This window comes from Westerdykella ornata (genome assembly GCF_010094085.1).
Source record: "Westerdykella ornata strain CBS 379.55 unplaced genomic scaffold EI97scaffold_8, whole genome shotgun sequence".
Lineage (NCBI taxonomy): Eukaryota > Fungi > Ascomycota > Dothideomycetes > Pleosporales > Sporormiaceae > Westerdykella > Westerdykella ornata.
The window spans coordinates 170,559-184,874 of NW_022986858.1; the positions used below are offsets into that span (position 1 = coordinate 170,559).

The 14,316-nt window shown below is 52.4% G+C and overlaps 7 protein-coding genes across 7 annotated transcripts; 4 read left to right on the top strand and 3 right to left on the bottom strand.

The window, feature by feature from the left end:
• Window positions 1-37: 37 nt before the first annotated feature.
• On the bottom strand, window positions 38-2,429 carry EI97DRAFT_416937 (arginine deiminase type-3). Its single transcript, XM_033796905.1, has 2 exons — window positions 2,127-2,429; window positions 38-2,062 (listed from the first exon to the last, which is right to left on the bottom strand). Exons 1-2 carry the CDS (start codon window positions 2,161-2,163, stop codon window positions 216-218), a joined length of 1,884 nt encoding a protein of 627 aa, XP_033654534.1. The 5' UTR covers window positions 2,164-2,429; the 3' UTR covers window positions 38-215.
• Window positions 2,430-2,656: 227 nt separating this feature from the next.
• Window positions 2,657-4,618, top strand: EI97DRAFT_432614 (uncharacterized protein). The gene is made up of 2 exons (XM_033798202.1): window positions 2,657-2,909; window positions 3,204-4,618. Exons 1-2 carry the CDS (start codon window positions 2,779-2,781, stop codon window positions 4,612-4,614), a joined length of 1,542 nt encoding a protein of 513 aa, XP_033654535.1. The 5' UTR covers window positions 2,657-2,778; the 3' UTR covers window positions 4,615-4,618.
• Window positions 4,619-5,403: 785 nt separating this feature from the next.
• EI97DRAFT_457736 (putative MFS monocarboxylate transporter) lies at window positions 5,404-6,744 on the top strand (the record flags this gene model as incomplete). The annotated part of the gene is made up of 2 exons (XM_033800844.1): window positions 5,404-5,712; window positions 5,785-6,744. The coding sequence occupies 2 exons, from the start codon at window positions 5,404-5,406 to the stop codon at window positions 6,742-6,744; spliced, it is 1,269 nt and encodes a 422-aa protein (XP_033654536.1).
• Window positions 6,745-7,767: 1,023 nt separating this feature from the next.
• Window positions 7,768-10,370, bottom strand: EI97DRAFT_466557 (uncharacterized protein; the record flags this gene model as incomplete). The annotated part of the gene is made up of 6 exons (XM_033801540.1): window positions 7,768-7,846; window positions 7,910-7,998; window positions 8,058-9,665; window positions 9,724-10,024; window positions 10,102-10,275; window positions 10,327-10,370. The coding sequence occupies 6 exons, from the start codon at window positions 10,368-10,370 to the stop codon at window positions 7,768-7,770; spliced, it is 2,295 nt and encodes a 764-aa protein (XP_033654537.1).
• A 280-nt stretch (window positions 10,371-10,650) lies between these two features.
• EI97DRAFT_416942 (chromate transporter) lies at window positions 10,651-12,578 on the bottom strand. The gene is made up of 4 exons (XM_033796906.1): window positions 11,902-12,578; window positions 11,715-11,839; window positions 11,153-11,654; window positions 10,651-11,085 (listed from the first exon to the last, which is right to left on the bottom strand). Exons 1-4 carry the CDS (start codon window positions 12,445-12,447, stop codon window positions 10,795-10,797), a joined length of 1,464 nt encoding a protein of 487 aa, XP_033654538.1. The 5' UTR covers window positions 12,448-12,578; the 3' UTR covers window positions 10,651-10,794.
• Window positions 12,579-12,782: 204 nt separating this feature from the next.
• EI97DRAFT_432619 (uncharacterized protein) lies at window positions 12,783-14,106 on the top strand. The gene has a single exon (XM_033798203.1). It carries the CDS (start codon window positions 13,273-13,275, stop codon window positions 13,801-13,803), a length of 531 nt encoding a protein of 176 aa, XP_033654539.1. The 5' UTR covers window positions 12,783-13,272; the 3' UTR covers window positions 13,804-14,106.
• On the top strand, window positions 12,925-13,167 carry EI97DRAFT_375533 (uncharacterized protein; the record flags this gene model as incomplete). Its single annotated transcript, XM_033795510.1, has 1 exon — window positions 12,925-13,167. A coding segment is annotated over one exon (243 nt), but the record flags the coding sequence as incomplete, so codon positions are not given.
• Window positions 14,107-14,316: the final 210 nt, after the last annotated feature.

Here is a 14,316-nt window from a genome sequence, read left to right on the forward strand (position 1 = left end):
TGCCTAATTAGGTAGTTATATAGCTAAGCCTAGTATTAAAGTTGCACATTGCGCTTATAGTTCCCTCTTTATTTTATCTAAATATCTACGGAGTAGTTAAATCTAAAATAGTATTCGAATCCTCAACCTGCTAGCTGGTGCGCTGATTTTTGGCTTAACAACAAGGTCACCTACATTGGCAGAACATTCATCCTCTTTTACAGCGGTGGGTAAGATTAGTACCACTTCCTGTCCATGTCACGCACAGAGTTGGTGCCACAGTGGACCTCGCCGCCGTACCCGGAGCCGAGGTAATTATGATGAGTGTTCCAGTCGTCGACGAAGATGACGTTCATGTTGATACTGGCGTATAGCGACTTGAGTTTCTCGGCAAGGATATCGGTACCGTTGACAATAGGGCCCCAGGGGTTGGGGGCAATGTACGTGTTGAAGCCGGTCATGACGAGGCCGTTGATAACACCGGGGAAGAGCGCGCCGACTTTGAGCTCGCCCGATCCGTATTCGAGACCAAGCTCGGACAAAGCATTTGTGGCATTGATGGAGAAGTTTCCGCCAGGGAAATCAATATCAGGGAAGCTGAACATGGCCGGCAGGCGGATGATCTCAGCCTCAGTAACCCCCGTGGCATCCTTTAGGATTTGCAGGTTGGCCTCGATGCGCTCGGCGCAGCGCTTTTGCACAGACATGAGGTCCTCGTCGGCAAGCAAGTCGTCGATGGTGGTGGGCTTGACGGGGATAGCAGCGCAGCTTGGGCCGTTACAGTCGGAAAATAACTCGGTGTTGTTCTTGCGTGAGAAGGCGCGCTCCGAGCCGTGTCTACTGTCTTTGAGCTGTTGGAGCAACTGGACGCCCGCCATGGAGTCATCAGCCATAATAACCCAGCCACGGGACGAGTTGGCAGGCATGAACTGGAGGAACTCGTCCACGTGGCCGATAGCCAGCCAGTCGGTATCGAGGAGGAGGGGTTCTTGGGTTTCCTGAGCCTGGAAGAAAGGAAGCATGAAGTGCTTCTGCTCACCATGGTTGCCAAGTATTATACGTCCAGCGGGCCAGGAAGTGCCGTTGAACTCGTAGGGAGGAATGGTCTCGATATTACCGCCGGAGTTGATCTCGTGGCGGGAACCGCCGAGCTGCTGTACCGCACCAATGCCTGTGCCGCGGTAGTACTCAAAGAGTTGCCTTCCGGCGACACGCTCATCCTGGGGAGATCGAATCATGACACGCAGAGTGATGGGTCCGTCAGGACCGGGCATTGAAGCGAAGCCAGGCTCCATGAAGTCCTGGGCCCAGATGTCATCGCTGCCGGAGAAGAGGTAGACTGCCTCTTGTAGGCCAGACATGGTGACCGCTGATTGGAGGTCCTTGGTGAAGCGGAGAAGCCAGGGGGCACTGGTCTCGTTGCCCTGGACAGCGAGAACCTGCTGCACAGCGTCGAGGTGGGAGTGGGTGAGGACAGGCGCGACACGCAGCATGACGGCGTCGGACGAAGAGCCCTTGGAGCTCTCGACGTCAAAACTAACAGTGACGCGACCGTCCCAGCCATCAGGACGACGGGTGTCACGTCCATCAATACCAAGGACGAGACCCTCGCGGAGGGCGGCGGCATTGAAGGTTGAATTCCCTTCGACGAAAACCCAGGTGCCGTTGGCGTTCGCCTTGTGGAAGATGCGGACATTCTTGCGCTGCACGGGGTCTTTGATGGAGACACGGCCGAGAGTGTCGTCAGGAAGCTCAGGAATGGGGACGGTGAGGAGCGGAGCGAGGAACTGCTCGGAGCGCATCGTGTTATCAGAAGCATCGTTGCAGTCGTCGAGCTCCTCGTTGCTGACTGAAGGGCCATTCAGGAGGGCATTGGAACAACGCCTGTCCGTATCCCCAATGTTGGGGAGGAAGATGGCGCCAGAGTTGGCGGTCCACTCGTTCTTGCCATCGCAGTCCGAAGATCCGACAATGTCGACCTTGCCATCGCGGTTGGTGTCAGCACGGATGTCGGCGACGAAAGGTGCAGATGGTGTGCATGATTCACGCACGATGGCTCTGGTAAGGGCAGAGTGTGTAAAGCCTGTGCTCGTCTTAGTATGCCGTGCCCACGTGGACCCTATAGACGGTTGAATGAGGATACATACAGAGACCCGAGAAGACGAGCAACGCTTGGGGACGCATCTTGAAGGCTTTCCGGAGCGATGGAGATGTGTTGTTCACCGTTCTCTCCGCCTGTTGTTTATAAGGTCGTTTTGAAGTCGACTGAGGATATATGTTTCCTTGGTCCTTGGAGACATTGCATCCTCTTTATATGCATAGATGCTCGGATGCAGAGAACACATCGGACTACTCTCCGAGTCTTCTGTTCTCGCCGCAATGCGATTGCGCCGCCAATTCCAGCTCATTGCGGTGACAAGAGGCTGTGCTCTCTGCGTATAGAATCTTGCAGTCGGCGTATATCTGCTATTGTTAGAGTGAGGTGGATATAAGCGTGGGTAACGTCTTGGCGGCGCGGACCGGATGCTGCAAACGCTTTAGTTGAACGGCGCGGATGACTCTAATTGGCTGTCCGTGCACAATCTTTTATACGCTCTGGCCAATCATGTCTTTGAGGATTGCGGCATATCCTAAGACCGGTCAAAGCGTGCGACTGCGACAGTTCACCCTTCCTATCGAAGCTTTCTTAACTTATACATGCTGTCGACAAGAGCTCCTGTCAGTATCCAAATAGCTCACGCCTCCCTATAAGGACCATCTCCCCCTAATGCAGATTGGAATCAGGGGTGAGCCTCGAAAATGCACACTCGCAATTCGGCCCAACAACTATACGCCACAGCCAACGACATCGTCGTGGGTGTGTCAGTACCAACAAACCGCCCCCGAGTGCGCACCTTTTCGCACAAAGTCCGCACGGGATGCATTACTTGGTATGTACCCTAGATCCGTGGCAATACGCGGCTATTAGCTGTTCCCCCTTTTCATTTTCTCCGTCCCCCACCCCGTCGGCCCACCCACTTGCCATCCACAGGGGGCAGAGTGATATACGCTATACGCCCGCCATCAGAAGAGTTTTCAATAGCTAAACTTTTGCGCAGCAAGTGAGTGTGTTTCACTGTCACATCACAAAACTGCGTATAATGCTTAGTGCGCATATGGTCTTCATGCCCATGCCAGGCCTGGTATTACTCTTAACGCAGGCTGACAGAGCGCGTCTTGATCTGCAGAATACGCCGGAAGAAATGTGATGAGGAGAAACCGACATGCCGCCGATGTAGAGACAGCCGGGTCAAGTGCGACGGATATGCGCAATCGCCATCTAAGAACAAGAAACCACGTTCGCAGAAGTATACGCCCGCGGATACTTCTGCCAACCCATCCGCCTCAGCAGCAGTCGAGCGCCTTGCCGGCCAGTGTCAGCTGCGCAGTACACTCCCAGCCATCAGGCTTGATTTCGACCTCGACGGCAGCGAGTCAGACCGGCTCTTCTTCCACCACTTTCGCGCCATCACTATCGTCGATTTCGTTCGGCTCGCCACTCCCAAAGATTTCTGGTTCCGGAGAGTGCTCCCCATGTGCCATGATGAGCCCGCCATACGACACACGGTTGTTGCGCTTGGCGCAGCCCATCACTTCTATCTCCAAAGGCACTCAAATTCTTGTTCAACGGGCACGAACGCGGCCATGTCTCCTTTCGAGCGTGTTGCCACCCAGCATTACAACAAAGCCATCAGAGAGCTGGTGAGCCTCAACGACATCGCGACACCAAAACCCTGGGATGCCCAGCTCACGATTCTGACCTGCTGCTTGCTCTTTGTCTGCCTCGAGAACATTCTTGGCCGCTTTGACGAAGCGGTCCGTCACATGCAAGCCGGCGCCCGCCTCTTCGAAGCCTCGAACCTCTCCGCCGCCCCGCATGATTCACGAGAACTAATGCAGGAGATTGCAACCTTGCTGGCCCGCTTCGCTGTTGACGCATCCCTCTTCGCCAACGACTACGTAATCCCCGACCTTACCCCTTATGCCATGCCTCTTATAGAGATTGATGAGGGAACACAGCCTTTTTCAAGCCTCACGGAGGCTAGGGACGCCATTTGGGACCTGGACATCAGGGCGCCCTATATCGACTGTTTACGTGCAAGCGGAGACGGTCCGGTTGGCGAAGATAGCAGCACACACAATAAATTGACAAAACTCGCCGCGCCGTTTGAGCGTTGGAAGACGAAATTCAACCTTCTCGTCTCATCCCTGGCCGAAACCCGAGACCTCCCGAATAGCATCCAGCGGGAGATATTGGTCCTCATGCTCCGCCGCTGCACGTGGGACATTTTACTATTCCAAGGGAACGAAGACAAAAACAAAGAGCTATGGAAACTTTGTCATGAGCTAATCCACCTGGCTGAACGCTTATACAGCATTGAGGCTTCTTGGTTGGGTCGGCCTATGTTCACGCTAGATAGCGACAGCATTCCTGCTTTGTTTTTCGTGGCAATTTCTTGCGGAGACTCTGCCTTGATGCAGCGCATCATCGTCCTTCTACGTCACTCTCGGAGACGGGAAGGCTCTTGGGATAGCTGGAAAGCGGCAGACAAGGTTGAAATTGAAAATCAAATGCGCGCAGTATTGTCCAACTAATGGCTAGAACATTGTCTTAGAGTCTTCTTGACTATCACACAAAGATTTGTTTAGATGATCTAAAAGGGTCTTGACGACCCAAACGATTGGTTGGTTGGTTCATTCAGTTATTGATCTCGCAGCCTGTATGCAGAGGCTCAGTGGCCACGCAAGCAGCGCCCTGCGCCTTTCACCCTAAGGAACCAGGCCTCCATCTGATCTGGGGTGGTTCTGCTTCGAAGGGGAGAAGCCGGTCGATAGCTTTTCCGTTGCGAAGGGGATAGGATAGAGACCTATCATGCAACCCCTTCAGAGCCTTATCGACTTCATAGTTCTCAGGCATCTGCAAGCGTTGCGCGGCCATTACAGCCACTAGGACCACTCCACCTGTAGGTAGAGGTGCGTCTTACTGTGGCATCAGGGCTAAGTATACCCAGTACGTCTCTCCCTGTGCCTACATAGGTATTCCGGCCGGGGACAACCCGGCTCAGCCGAACACACCCCGATCTGTCCCCGACACCGAACTCAGACCGATTAGTATCAATCCGAGTCCGTCAGGTCTTTTAAGAACCCAAGCCCAAGGTCTTTTGCTCGGCGAGACCTGTGACTCTTTTTGTTTAGTCACCTGCAGTCAATCTACAACCCGCAGTCTAGGACCGTGCATGACCACACTGACGCTTTCTGCAACCTCGATTACCCTATCCCGCACTTTGTACTACGACACTTGCCAGTCTCACTACAGCTGCCGAACCAGTCTTCTGAACCCGTACCGGTGGACGAATGAATCACGCGCCCAAGGAGTCGTATGCAATGCTAGGCGATGATGGACAACAGCCGAACGCCACAGCTCATGGGAATCCGGATCCTACCATTGATGAGTTCGTACCTGCACCTGAGGGCGGTACCCGAGCTTGGATCGTGGCGGCTGGCGGTGGCGCTATCTTCTTCAGCACTCTGGGTTTCGCCAATTCTTTCGGTACATTCGAGGAGTACTATCTCAGTCACCAGTTGAAGGACTGGTCAGCCTCCGACATCTCATGGATTGGGTCCTTGGCAATCTTCCTCCAGTTCTTCGCCGGTATGCTCAGTGGGCCCCTATTCGATCGCTATGGCGAGAAGGTTAGTCGTTGCCCGTTTCACAGCATCATCTATTACCGGTTGCTCTGGGATGCTAATGACTGACCATGGTAGGTTATTCGGCCGGCGTCCGCGCTTTACGTTCTCTTCATGATGATGCTCAGTCTATGCAACAGCTACTGGTCCATCATGCTCGTGCAAGGTGTTCTCATGGGCACTGTGATGGGCCTCTTGCAGATCCCAGCTTTCGCTGCTGTCTCACAATACTTTGAAAAGAACCGCGCTGGTTCGCTTGGCCTGGTGGCTTCCGGCTCATCTATCGGTGGCATCATTATCCCAATTGCTTTATCCAAGATGCTAAACGGAAGCTCACTGGGTTTCGGCTGGTCAGTACGGATTATTGGATTCATCATCCTGCCTTTCGTACTGTTCGCCGCCGCGGGTGTCAAGCCTCGATTGCCTCCGCGCAAAACCGACTTTTGGCTCATCTCGGCTTACAAGGACGGCCGCTTCGTCATCCTCATCATCGCTCTCTTCTTCATGTTCTTTGGAATGTTGACGCCCTTCTTCTACCTGCCCACCTACGCCGTCTCGAGAGGCATGAGTCCGACGCTCGCTGGCTACTTGCTCTCCATCCTGAACGCCGCTTCCACCTTTGGTCGCATCATACCCGGCGTGCTAGCGGATAAATGGGGCAAGATCAACATGTTCGGCTTTGGAGGCGTGATTACGGGCATCGTCATTTACACCATGAACGCGGCTGACACCAACGCAGGCCTGGTCGTGTATGCAGTCTGCTTCGGTTTCACCTCTGGCACCATCATCTCGGGAGGGTCCGCTGCATTCTCTACGTGTCCAAAGGACGCAAGGAACGTTGGGACTTATATGGGCATGGGAATGGCCATCGCCGGTCTCGGAGGGCTGGTCGGACCCCCTGTGAACGGAGCAATCGTCAATGCCTATGGGGGATTTCACCAAGTCTGCATGCTCAGTGGTACCCTGTGTCTTGTTGGCGGGTTGATCGCAATTTCTGCCAAACGATGGACCCCACAAGGCCTCCTAGGCAATGTCTAAGCCTAGAATCCTTCCTATCGTCAAGAAACTGCCATCCATGAATGTATGGCTGAGATCGATTTCGTATGTCTAGTCAGGTCGCGTTAAGTAGTGGTGCAAGACATTCAGGGGTAAATAGCTAAGTACTCATCTGTATTACTATAATTTATATATTTCAATTTTGTAACATGGTCCGCAAGTGAACACTGGGGCCTCAACCTGTAAGCTTTTCCCTAAATGTTTTTGCAGTGTAGCGGTCTGCAATTCAAATTAAGCTTATCCCCGAGAGTTTGAAATGTATAAACAGCAATCTTGACCCTGTTCTAATTTTGAAGGGCCAATCCGCATGACAGCACGGTAGGGCTCCGGATCGCAGGCCTCGACGCGCGAGCATATAGGACGTCTCCGTCTGGAACGTCATCTAGCTGGGCAGAGACGCGGCCCGCCCCGTTAATGGGCAGGAAGCCCCAGGTTTTGCCCAGGCTGTCGAAATACTGTACACTATTTCTGAAAGTTCGAATTTTTTTTAAGTGCAAAAGGGGAAAAAGGGCAATTTTCAATTATAAAAACAATTAAGTTCTGGCTATATCGTGCTTAAGAGAGGTTTTTTAATAAGTAGTAGTTAGTAATATTGTTAAAAATAAACAAATCGTCCGTGTAGAAGTATATGCCTAAGTGCAAAGCAGTATACAGAGTAGTACAACTATTACAACTTGAAGCGTTCCTGCTAATGTACAATTCTTAAAGGTATAATTATGCAATTCTGCAAAGTACTACAACAGCACCCTTAGCCTACTCTGCACTTAGGCCTATACTTCTACACGCACAAACTCCTTGATTTTCTGTAGTAATTTTATTAACTAATACTTCCTAAAGTTCCCTCCTACGGTACTCTCCAGCTAGAAAGTAGTTGCTTTTGTGCCCTTTCTTGCCTTTCCTGCATAAATGCAAAACCACGATTCTAAAAATCGTGTATTGGCAGAAGTACTTACAACAATCTACTAGATTGAAGCGCTCTAGCCGGAACTCCTCAACGTTGGCGCCCTAGCGCTCTGGATCCCAGTACATGACCGTCTTGGTCCGGATGATGATACTGGCCTGCCAGTATGAAAGGAAGAAACGCCTGAATGGCAGGAAAATAGGCGTGTAAGGAATCTCGCATTCCTCATGTACAGCCACTGCTCACCAAAATGACGCCGTACCCATGCTAGGATCATCATTGAACATCCAACCCATCGGCTCCGTGTTCGCGAAATCGAAAAGAGTATCCGAGGGCTGACAATAGCGTTAATCAAACAATAAAGTTGTATGTCCCAAGGGCCGTGTATACTCACCATGCATCCAAAGTACTCCATTGTCCCATTTTCTCTGGCCATGTCCATCGGCTGAGGTGCGTTACTGGACTCGTTTTCAGGGATATGGAATTCCGACGCCATGGCCGTTAGCACGGGCATGCACTTCTCTTCCACTTCCTCCACGGCCTTAATCAATCGGGCAGTGATCTCGTCTTCTCCGAGTCTATGCATGAGGCCTTCGATCTGAGTCGCAATGACACTCATGAGAAGGTAGCCCTTGACACTGGTCTCTCCGGCCTCAACGACCTGCAGACACCATTGTTTGGCCTCGCTAATGACAGAGAGCAAGTCGGGTCGCAGTGGAACAGGGTCAAGGCTTTCATCTTCCTTCAGCTGCATCCGAAGGTCCATGGCGATGAGGAAGGCGGCATGGATGGCACCGGCTGGGTAGAATCCCGACGAGCAAGTGATGAGTCGCTGCAATTCATTTGCCTCTGGAACATCCGGACTGTTGTTGACAGTTACTGGATAGGCCGCTCGCCAGATTTTCAACGACGATTCTACGACCACCTTGCGGGAAAAGGCGTAGACCGTCTCACTGAACGCTGCACCGAAGTAGGGAGCATGGAGTGACAACAAGTATCGATGTATTATGAAGTCGGCCATTCGGATCTCGAAAGGCGAAGGCGCAGGGGCTGTAGTTGAGCGACTATAAGCCAACAAGATGCGTACCAATGCCTTATAAGCGGCGCGGAGCTTGGCGTCAAGTTGAAGGGTCTTGTCATAGGCGACGGGAGATGCGAGATCATTCAGGAACTTCACCACGGCTAGGCGTTGCGGAAACGTCTCGCGGAATGCTATCGCGATGGAGACTTGTGTGAAGGAATCTGGTGGCTGTGGTACGGGATCCTCGGTCATGATTTGATCGTCGTCAAAGTTACCTGGAGGTGCCGTATCAAAGTCATCAAGAGAGATGAGAGGAGGACCCCCAGACGTCAAGCTCGATTGCAGGGTCATCTCCAAAATGGTGTTCCATAACCTTCGACGCATCTCAACGGCGAATGTTGTTCTCGGGGGCAGGAAGGCAGGATCTCGATGCAGTCCCATGTAGATCGCTTTCCTAAGTAGTGCCCCGACCGAGATCCAGATCGAATCTTCGACCATGCCCAACCTTTCCTGAGCGACCAGGAAGAGAAGGCTGATCTGAAGGGTTTGAATGTCAAGCTGCGACTTGGATTTGGGTTCCGACAGCCAGCTTCGCGCGGCGCAAACCCATCGAGTAGCTGAGATGCGCAATGAAAACCGTTCATCATATGTCACGGCACCGATGGCGAGCACGAGCCACAGCTGAACCATGAATCCCTTGTCGGCAGCGGCCATGTTGGATATCCAGACTGCGTCGTAGTCCCGTCGGAAAGACGGAATGTGCAGGATGCGATGAATAGACTCGGTCGACCTAACGTAGCAATCCACTAGGGCATCGGAGATTTCTTTAGGTGGCAGGTCGGGCGTGGATGATGAGAGCCACGAAAATGTCCGCTGGGATTTGATGGACCTCGCCAGGGATTTACATCGCTCAATCCCTGACCAGGCCTTCGTCGTCTCTGGCCGCGAGTGTGCATCGATGGACTCGAAGACATCGCGAACCTTGTTTTCGTCAGTCGCCTTGTTTCATGGCGACAAAAACGCCTGGCCGGTGTCTTACAAGGAGGAGGCCATTGACGGCCCAGTGACTTTGGCCAAATAAACGTGTCTTGTGGGTAACACTTCGGGCAATTGCTTGTTGCTGACCCAGCGAACTACCTTCACAGTGGACATGAAAGGTGCCGCCAATCGTTGAGTTCAGGGTTTGAATGTTGGAGTTGGGGCTTTCGAGAGCTGAATTGACGGGCCTTGGGCCCAGTTTGGATAGCTGCTCCTCAAGATCTTGGATCCTGAGCTTCAACCTCAGCAATTCGGCATCCAGCCCTGAAGATTGACTCGAAGGTGTCGATGCAGCTGTAAAACTGGCATCCAGTGAGCTTGGTGCATGGTTCCGAAAAGTTGACCCGCTGGCGCTGGATGCACGGGCAAGCGGACTGACTCTTGATGCCCGGGAACCGGCGCCCCTTGGACCCGCCCAAGACGGGCGCGGGAGACAGGAGCCGGGCGGTTGTGAGATTCATAGACGCAATTCTCATTCCCTGCGCGGAGACAGTTGCTGCACGGGGTCTCGTGATTGCACCGGATCTTCCGTTTCCTACAAAGCAAGCACGACCTGGGATCCTATTAATGTGAGGACTTGTATCTATGCGGACGTTCAGCTTACGTTGCAGGCCGCCTGCTCCGTCCATCGGGCAGCCGCTCGGCCATGACTGACGACACGTTGGACAGCTAAAGATGAGGCACGTCACGTCCTGTGTGAAGCCGACGGGCTTGCGACTGTGGGTACCCTAGGGTAGGTGGTGATTCTGGTGATTGCAGGAGGGGAATAGTTCCATGTAGAAGTTGCGTCGAGGGCGCAGCTCGCTTGGCGGCTCTACCCTGGCTTGCTCCTGAAAAGTTGCTTACATTGCTAAGGGCCCGTTCAGTGTGTCAATTATATTATCTCTTGCTGTCATTTATAAGAACTACTACTCTGAAGCAACTAAATACGCATCTCACGGATTAATTTCTATATGCTTCTACTATAAGCATGTAGAGTTACTATCCTCCCCTTATGTAGACTATCTGCAAATGATTGGGCAGTGCGTTTAGACCCTTTGAATTCTTCAACACTCCACCATCGTTCCAGCTGTTAGTGTCCCGACAGCTCATCAAGGAACAAAAACTGTCCAGCCACCGCTCCAGCAGCGACGAGTACAATCGTGGCCCACTTGTTCGTGAATTTATACAAGATGGCCAATGCAATCGTAAAAAGAACGGCCGCAATCCCCGACTGCGCTGCCTTTGCGATGGCTACTTCCACCGGTTTCGCTTGGAAATCGCGCTCCGTCCCCTGAACGCTGGACTTGAGGATTTGGAATGTGATGACAGCGATGACGCCGATGACGGCTCCGCAGAGTCCATCGAAGAAGCTGGAGAGGAACTTGCGACGTGTCAGTCATGCGCGCTCGAGGCCGATGGGTCGATGGGCGGGGGGCTGATGCACATACCTTGTTGTGAACGAGCTTTTCAAGCAACGAATGCCCGGCAATAGTGAACAGAAAGCATGGGAAGAACATTCCGAGTGTTATGACAACGGCTCCAGCAAACGCCTTTCCCAATCCACCGTCTGTATAACCACCCTGGAACCCAACAAACGTGGCGAAGATGACAAGTGGGGCGGGCAGCACGTTGCCAATGGCAATGCAGTCGATGAAGACTCGCTGAGGCAGCCATCCACCTTTCAAGACTGCTTCGACCTGGACGAAGGGAATAGCGGTGTAGGCACCGCCAAAAGACAGTGAACCCGCAACGAGGCCGAGCACAAAGAGATTGATCAGAGAGGGAGTCTCTGCAATTCCGAGGGCTAGCGATACCGGAGACGGGACACCTCGAAACACTGCGTAAATGGCGTATCCGACATATTGGAGGATAAAGAGTATGGCTGCTGGTATCCAGAGCCGGCGAGCTATGAACATGTAGATGACTCCGTATAGGCCCAGTGAGATGAAACTACACAATATGGTCAGTCATTGTTGGCCGATGTCTTTCCTGAATGAATGAAACACTGACATGTTTAAGCGCAAAGCCGAATTGATAGCCGTACAAATTGCCGCGATGACCAGGAAGGGATCTACCTTCTTCGTGCTATGCTTGATCACGGAGTGGTCCGCAATCTTGTGCGTAGCTTTGAACATCTAATCCATGTTAGCAACAGCCTGTCGTGAAGCACAGTCCACAGTTCAGAGATTCTTCATACCATGGCGGAAACAATCGGTTGCAATGCTCGGAAGCTGGCATTGAAATACTTGTTCTCAAGCCCGGCCAAGGTGTACAAATAACTTGCGGCCAACATCAGTATGAACCCAGGCAAGATGAAGCCCAAGCCTGCGACAATGCCTCCGATTCTGCCAGCGCTCAAGCAGCCGAAGAACATGCACAGCTCCGCGGCTTCTGGTCCGGGAAGGATCTGGTAGACAGCAAAAACGCGTTGAAACCGCGCAAGTGTAATCCATTTCTCCTTGATAACGATCTGCTGTTTGATCATGGCGATCTGAGCGACCGGGCCGCCCCAAGCGAAAAGGCCGAAGTTGTAGAAGAAATACCAAAAAAGGCGATGAAGTGGAAGCTTCGGCGCGTTTGAATAGGTCAACTCGTCGTCTTGGGTGTGCGAGGAGCCCGTGGATTGGTCGACTGCAGAAATTTCCTTCCCTTCATCATGAGGCGCATCGCTTGACTGACGCAAAGCCTCGACATCTCTGGCACCTGGTGTAGTTGCAGTCGGGTGTAAGGTAGAGTCTGTCATTGGTAGACAGGGCGAAGAGAAACGTATTGGAAGAGTGGGGACAGATGGAAAGATGGAATAGTTGGAGGGAAAAAAGCTCTTGCAGAATGATTCCCAGTATCAAAGCGATGATGGCTACATATGTAAATAAATATATGTACAGAGGAGTTGGATTATTGGAGCAGAAGATACGACTTGAAAGAGGACGGACTGCTGAATGCTGATTGGCCCGCACGTCCCTTACACTAGCGAAGTGATTCTCTGTACTCGTCCAATGACATGTTTCCTGTCCGTCCCAAGCCCCCCCACTTCCTCCTTGCGCTTGGCTCGGCGTGAATCTAGACTCAACACTCTCCGCTATCCGACAAGTGTTTCGCATATGCTCACAGCACTGAACGACAGCGCGTTAATAGATAGGGATCCAGAAGCCGTTCTCACCCGCCCAACCTCGGTCGCCAATTACGTCTCTGTTTGGTTGCTTAGTAGGCCTCATTCATCATGGGCCCGAGACCGGCACTGGTTCAATCTCGCCAGGAAAAGAACAGTGAAACGGCCGCTCGACTGAGAGACAATAAGCGCCGACATCGTGCTCGGCAGAAAGAGTACGTCCTAGACCTCGAGCGGAGGGTGACAGAGGCACGCGAGCAGGGGGTTCAGGCAACAAAAGAAGTGCAACTGGCGGCTCAGCGGGTTGTGCGTGAGAATGCCGGGCTGAGAGACTTGCTTAGGCGATCAGGGTACACCGACAACGCCATCGATGTTTGGCTGCGGGAGCATGGCTACTTACATGGTGGGGAGCGCCCTCAGGTCACGTTGGAATCGATGCCGGGAATGAATTCAAATAAGATGCCATCAACATGTGAGGCACGGACAGGACAGACGCTTGAAGCTCAGAATGCGTGCGTCAAGGAAAGGGAGCCGGGCCAGAAGGAGACGCCTGACAGAGGAGCGCATTTGACTACAACCCCTCCTCGTAGTACGGAGTCACATAGTGAGAAGCCGGATGCGGTTCCCACCAAAGCATGCACGGGTACCTGCACCAAGGCTTCCTCGCTACCCGGAAATCCGGACAGTACCACGGCTCCCTGCAAACTCCTCACCCTGCTTGAGAAAGACCCAACGGCAGATATCACGCAAGTGCCGCTTCCGACACAAACGGACAAGCAACCTTGCAAAACCAGCAACCCCGAAGACTGCAGCTCTGATGGCGTGGAGTGCGCTACGGCTTACAAAATGCTCATGCAGTATGCCACTTCTGACGAGAAGATGGGCAGAATTGCTGCGGCGTTAGAAAGCGGATGCACGCCATCTGCGGCAGGTGGATGCAAGGTGAAGAAGAGCGTGGTGTGGTCGGTTTTGGATGAAGAATGCACTTGAGCTTTATTTCACCGTTTATGATTAGCGGCGTTCCTATGAGATTCCAGTTAGTACCGTGTTATACGAATATCGTTGCCACCTTATGGGGAAAGATGAAGAAGTGGAAAGCAGTTTTCGTCGTATGATCTTAATTAACCCTTCGAAAAGGGTATAGGGAATGAAGCAAACGGGTTTCGGTTAGAGCTGAGGGATTAGGGAAGGATAATTTTTGGACACTAGCAGCCGTATATGTGGCTTTCACTCCGCGGGTTGGATGTCCCTATCATTAGTTTCGATATAAGAGATTGACCAATCAGACGATATATCCTCACACATGGTACACTGCCTTCCTTTTTCGGTTAAAGGCCCGCAGGACCGGATAACCATCTGCAGGGCCCGTCCAAGGTCTGAACAAGCTTTGTGGGGATCAACAGCGGACTTGGCCGAGACAGGGAGTAGAAGAGACATGGGCATGGGTGTCTAGGATACAGTAGGAAGATTACCTATATAATCCGATGAGTTCCCTTCCCAGTG

Bases quoted from the DNA above. Each gene is read 5' to 3' on its own strand.
- EI97DRAFT_432614 (XM_033798202.1), top strand. From the start codon at position 2,779: ATGCACACTCGCAATTCGGCCCAACAACTATACGCCACAGCCAACGAC. The intron at 2,910-3,203 runs GTATGTACCCTA...CGTCTTGATCTG, and splicing joins CGCACGGGATGCATTACTTG to CAGAATACGCCGGAAGAAAT.
- EI97DRAFT_416942 (XM_033796906.1), bottom strand. From the start codon at position 12,447: ATGACAGACTCTACCTTACACCCGACTGCAACTACACCAGGTGCCAGA. The intron at 11,655-11,714 runs GTCAGTGTTTCA...CATATTGTGTAG, and splicing joins TCGGCTTTGCGCTTAAACAT to TTTCATCTCACTGGGCCTAT. The intron at 11,086-11,152 runs GTATGTGCATCA...ACACGTCGCAAG, and splicing joins AAAAGCTCGTTCACAACAAG to TTCCTCTCCAGCTTCTTCGA.
- EI97DRAFT_416937 (XM_033796905.1), bottom strand. From the start codon at position 2,163: ATGCGTCCCCAAGCGTTGCTCGTCTTCTCGGGTCTCT. The intron at 2,063-2,126 runs GTATGTATCCTC...AGACGAGCACAG, and splicing joins GCTCGTCTTCTCGGGTCTCT to GCTTTACACACTCTGCCCTT.
- EI97DRAFT_432619 (XM_033798203.1), top strand. From the start codon at position 13,273: ATGCCATCAACATGTGAGGCACGGACAGGACAGACGCTTGAAGCTCAG.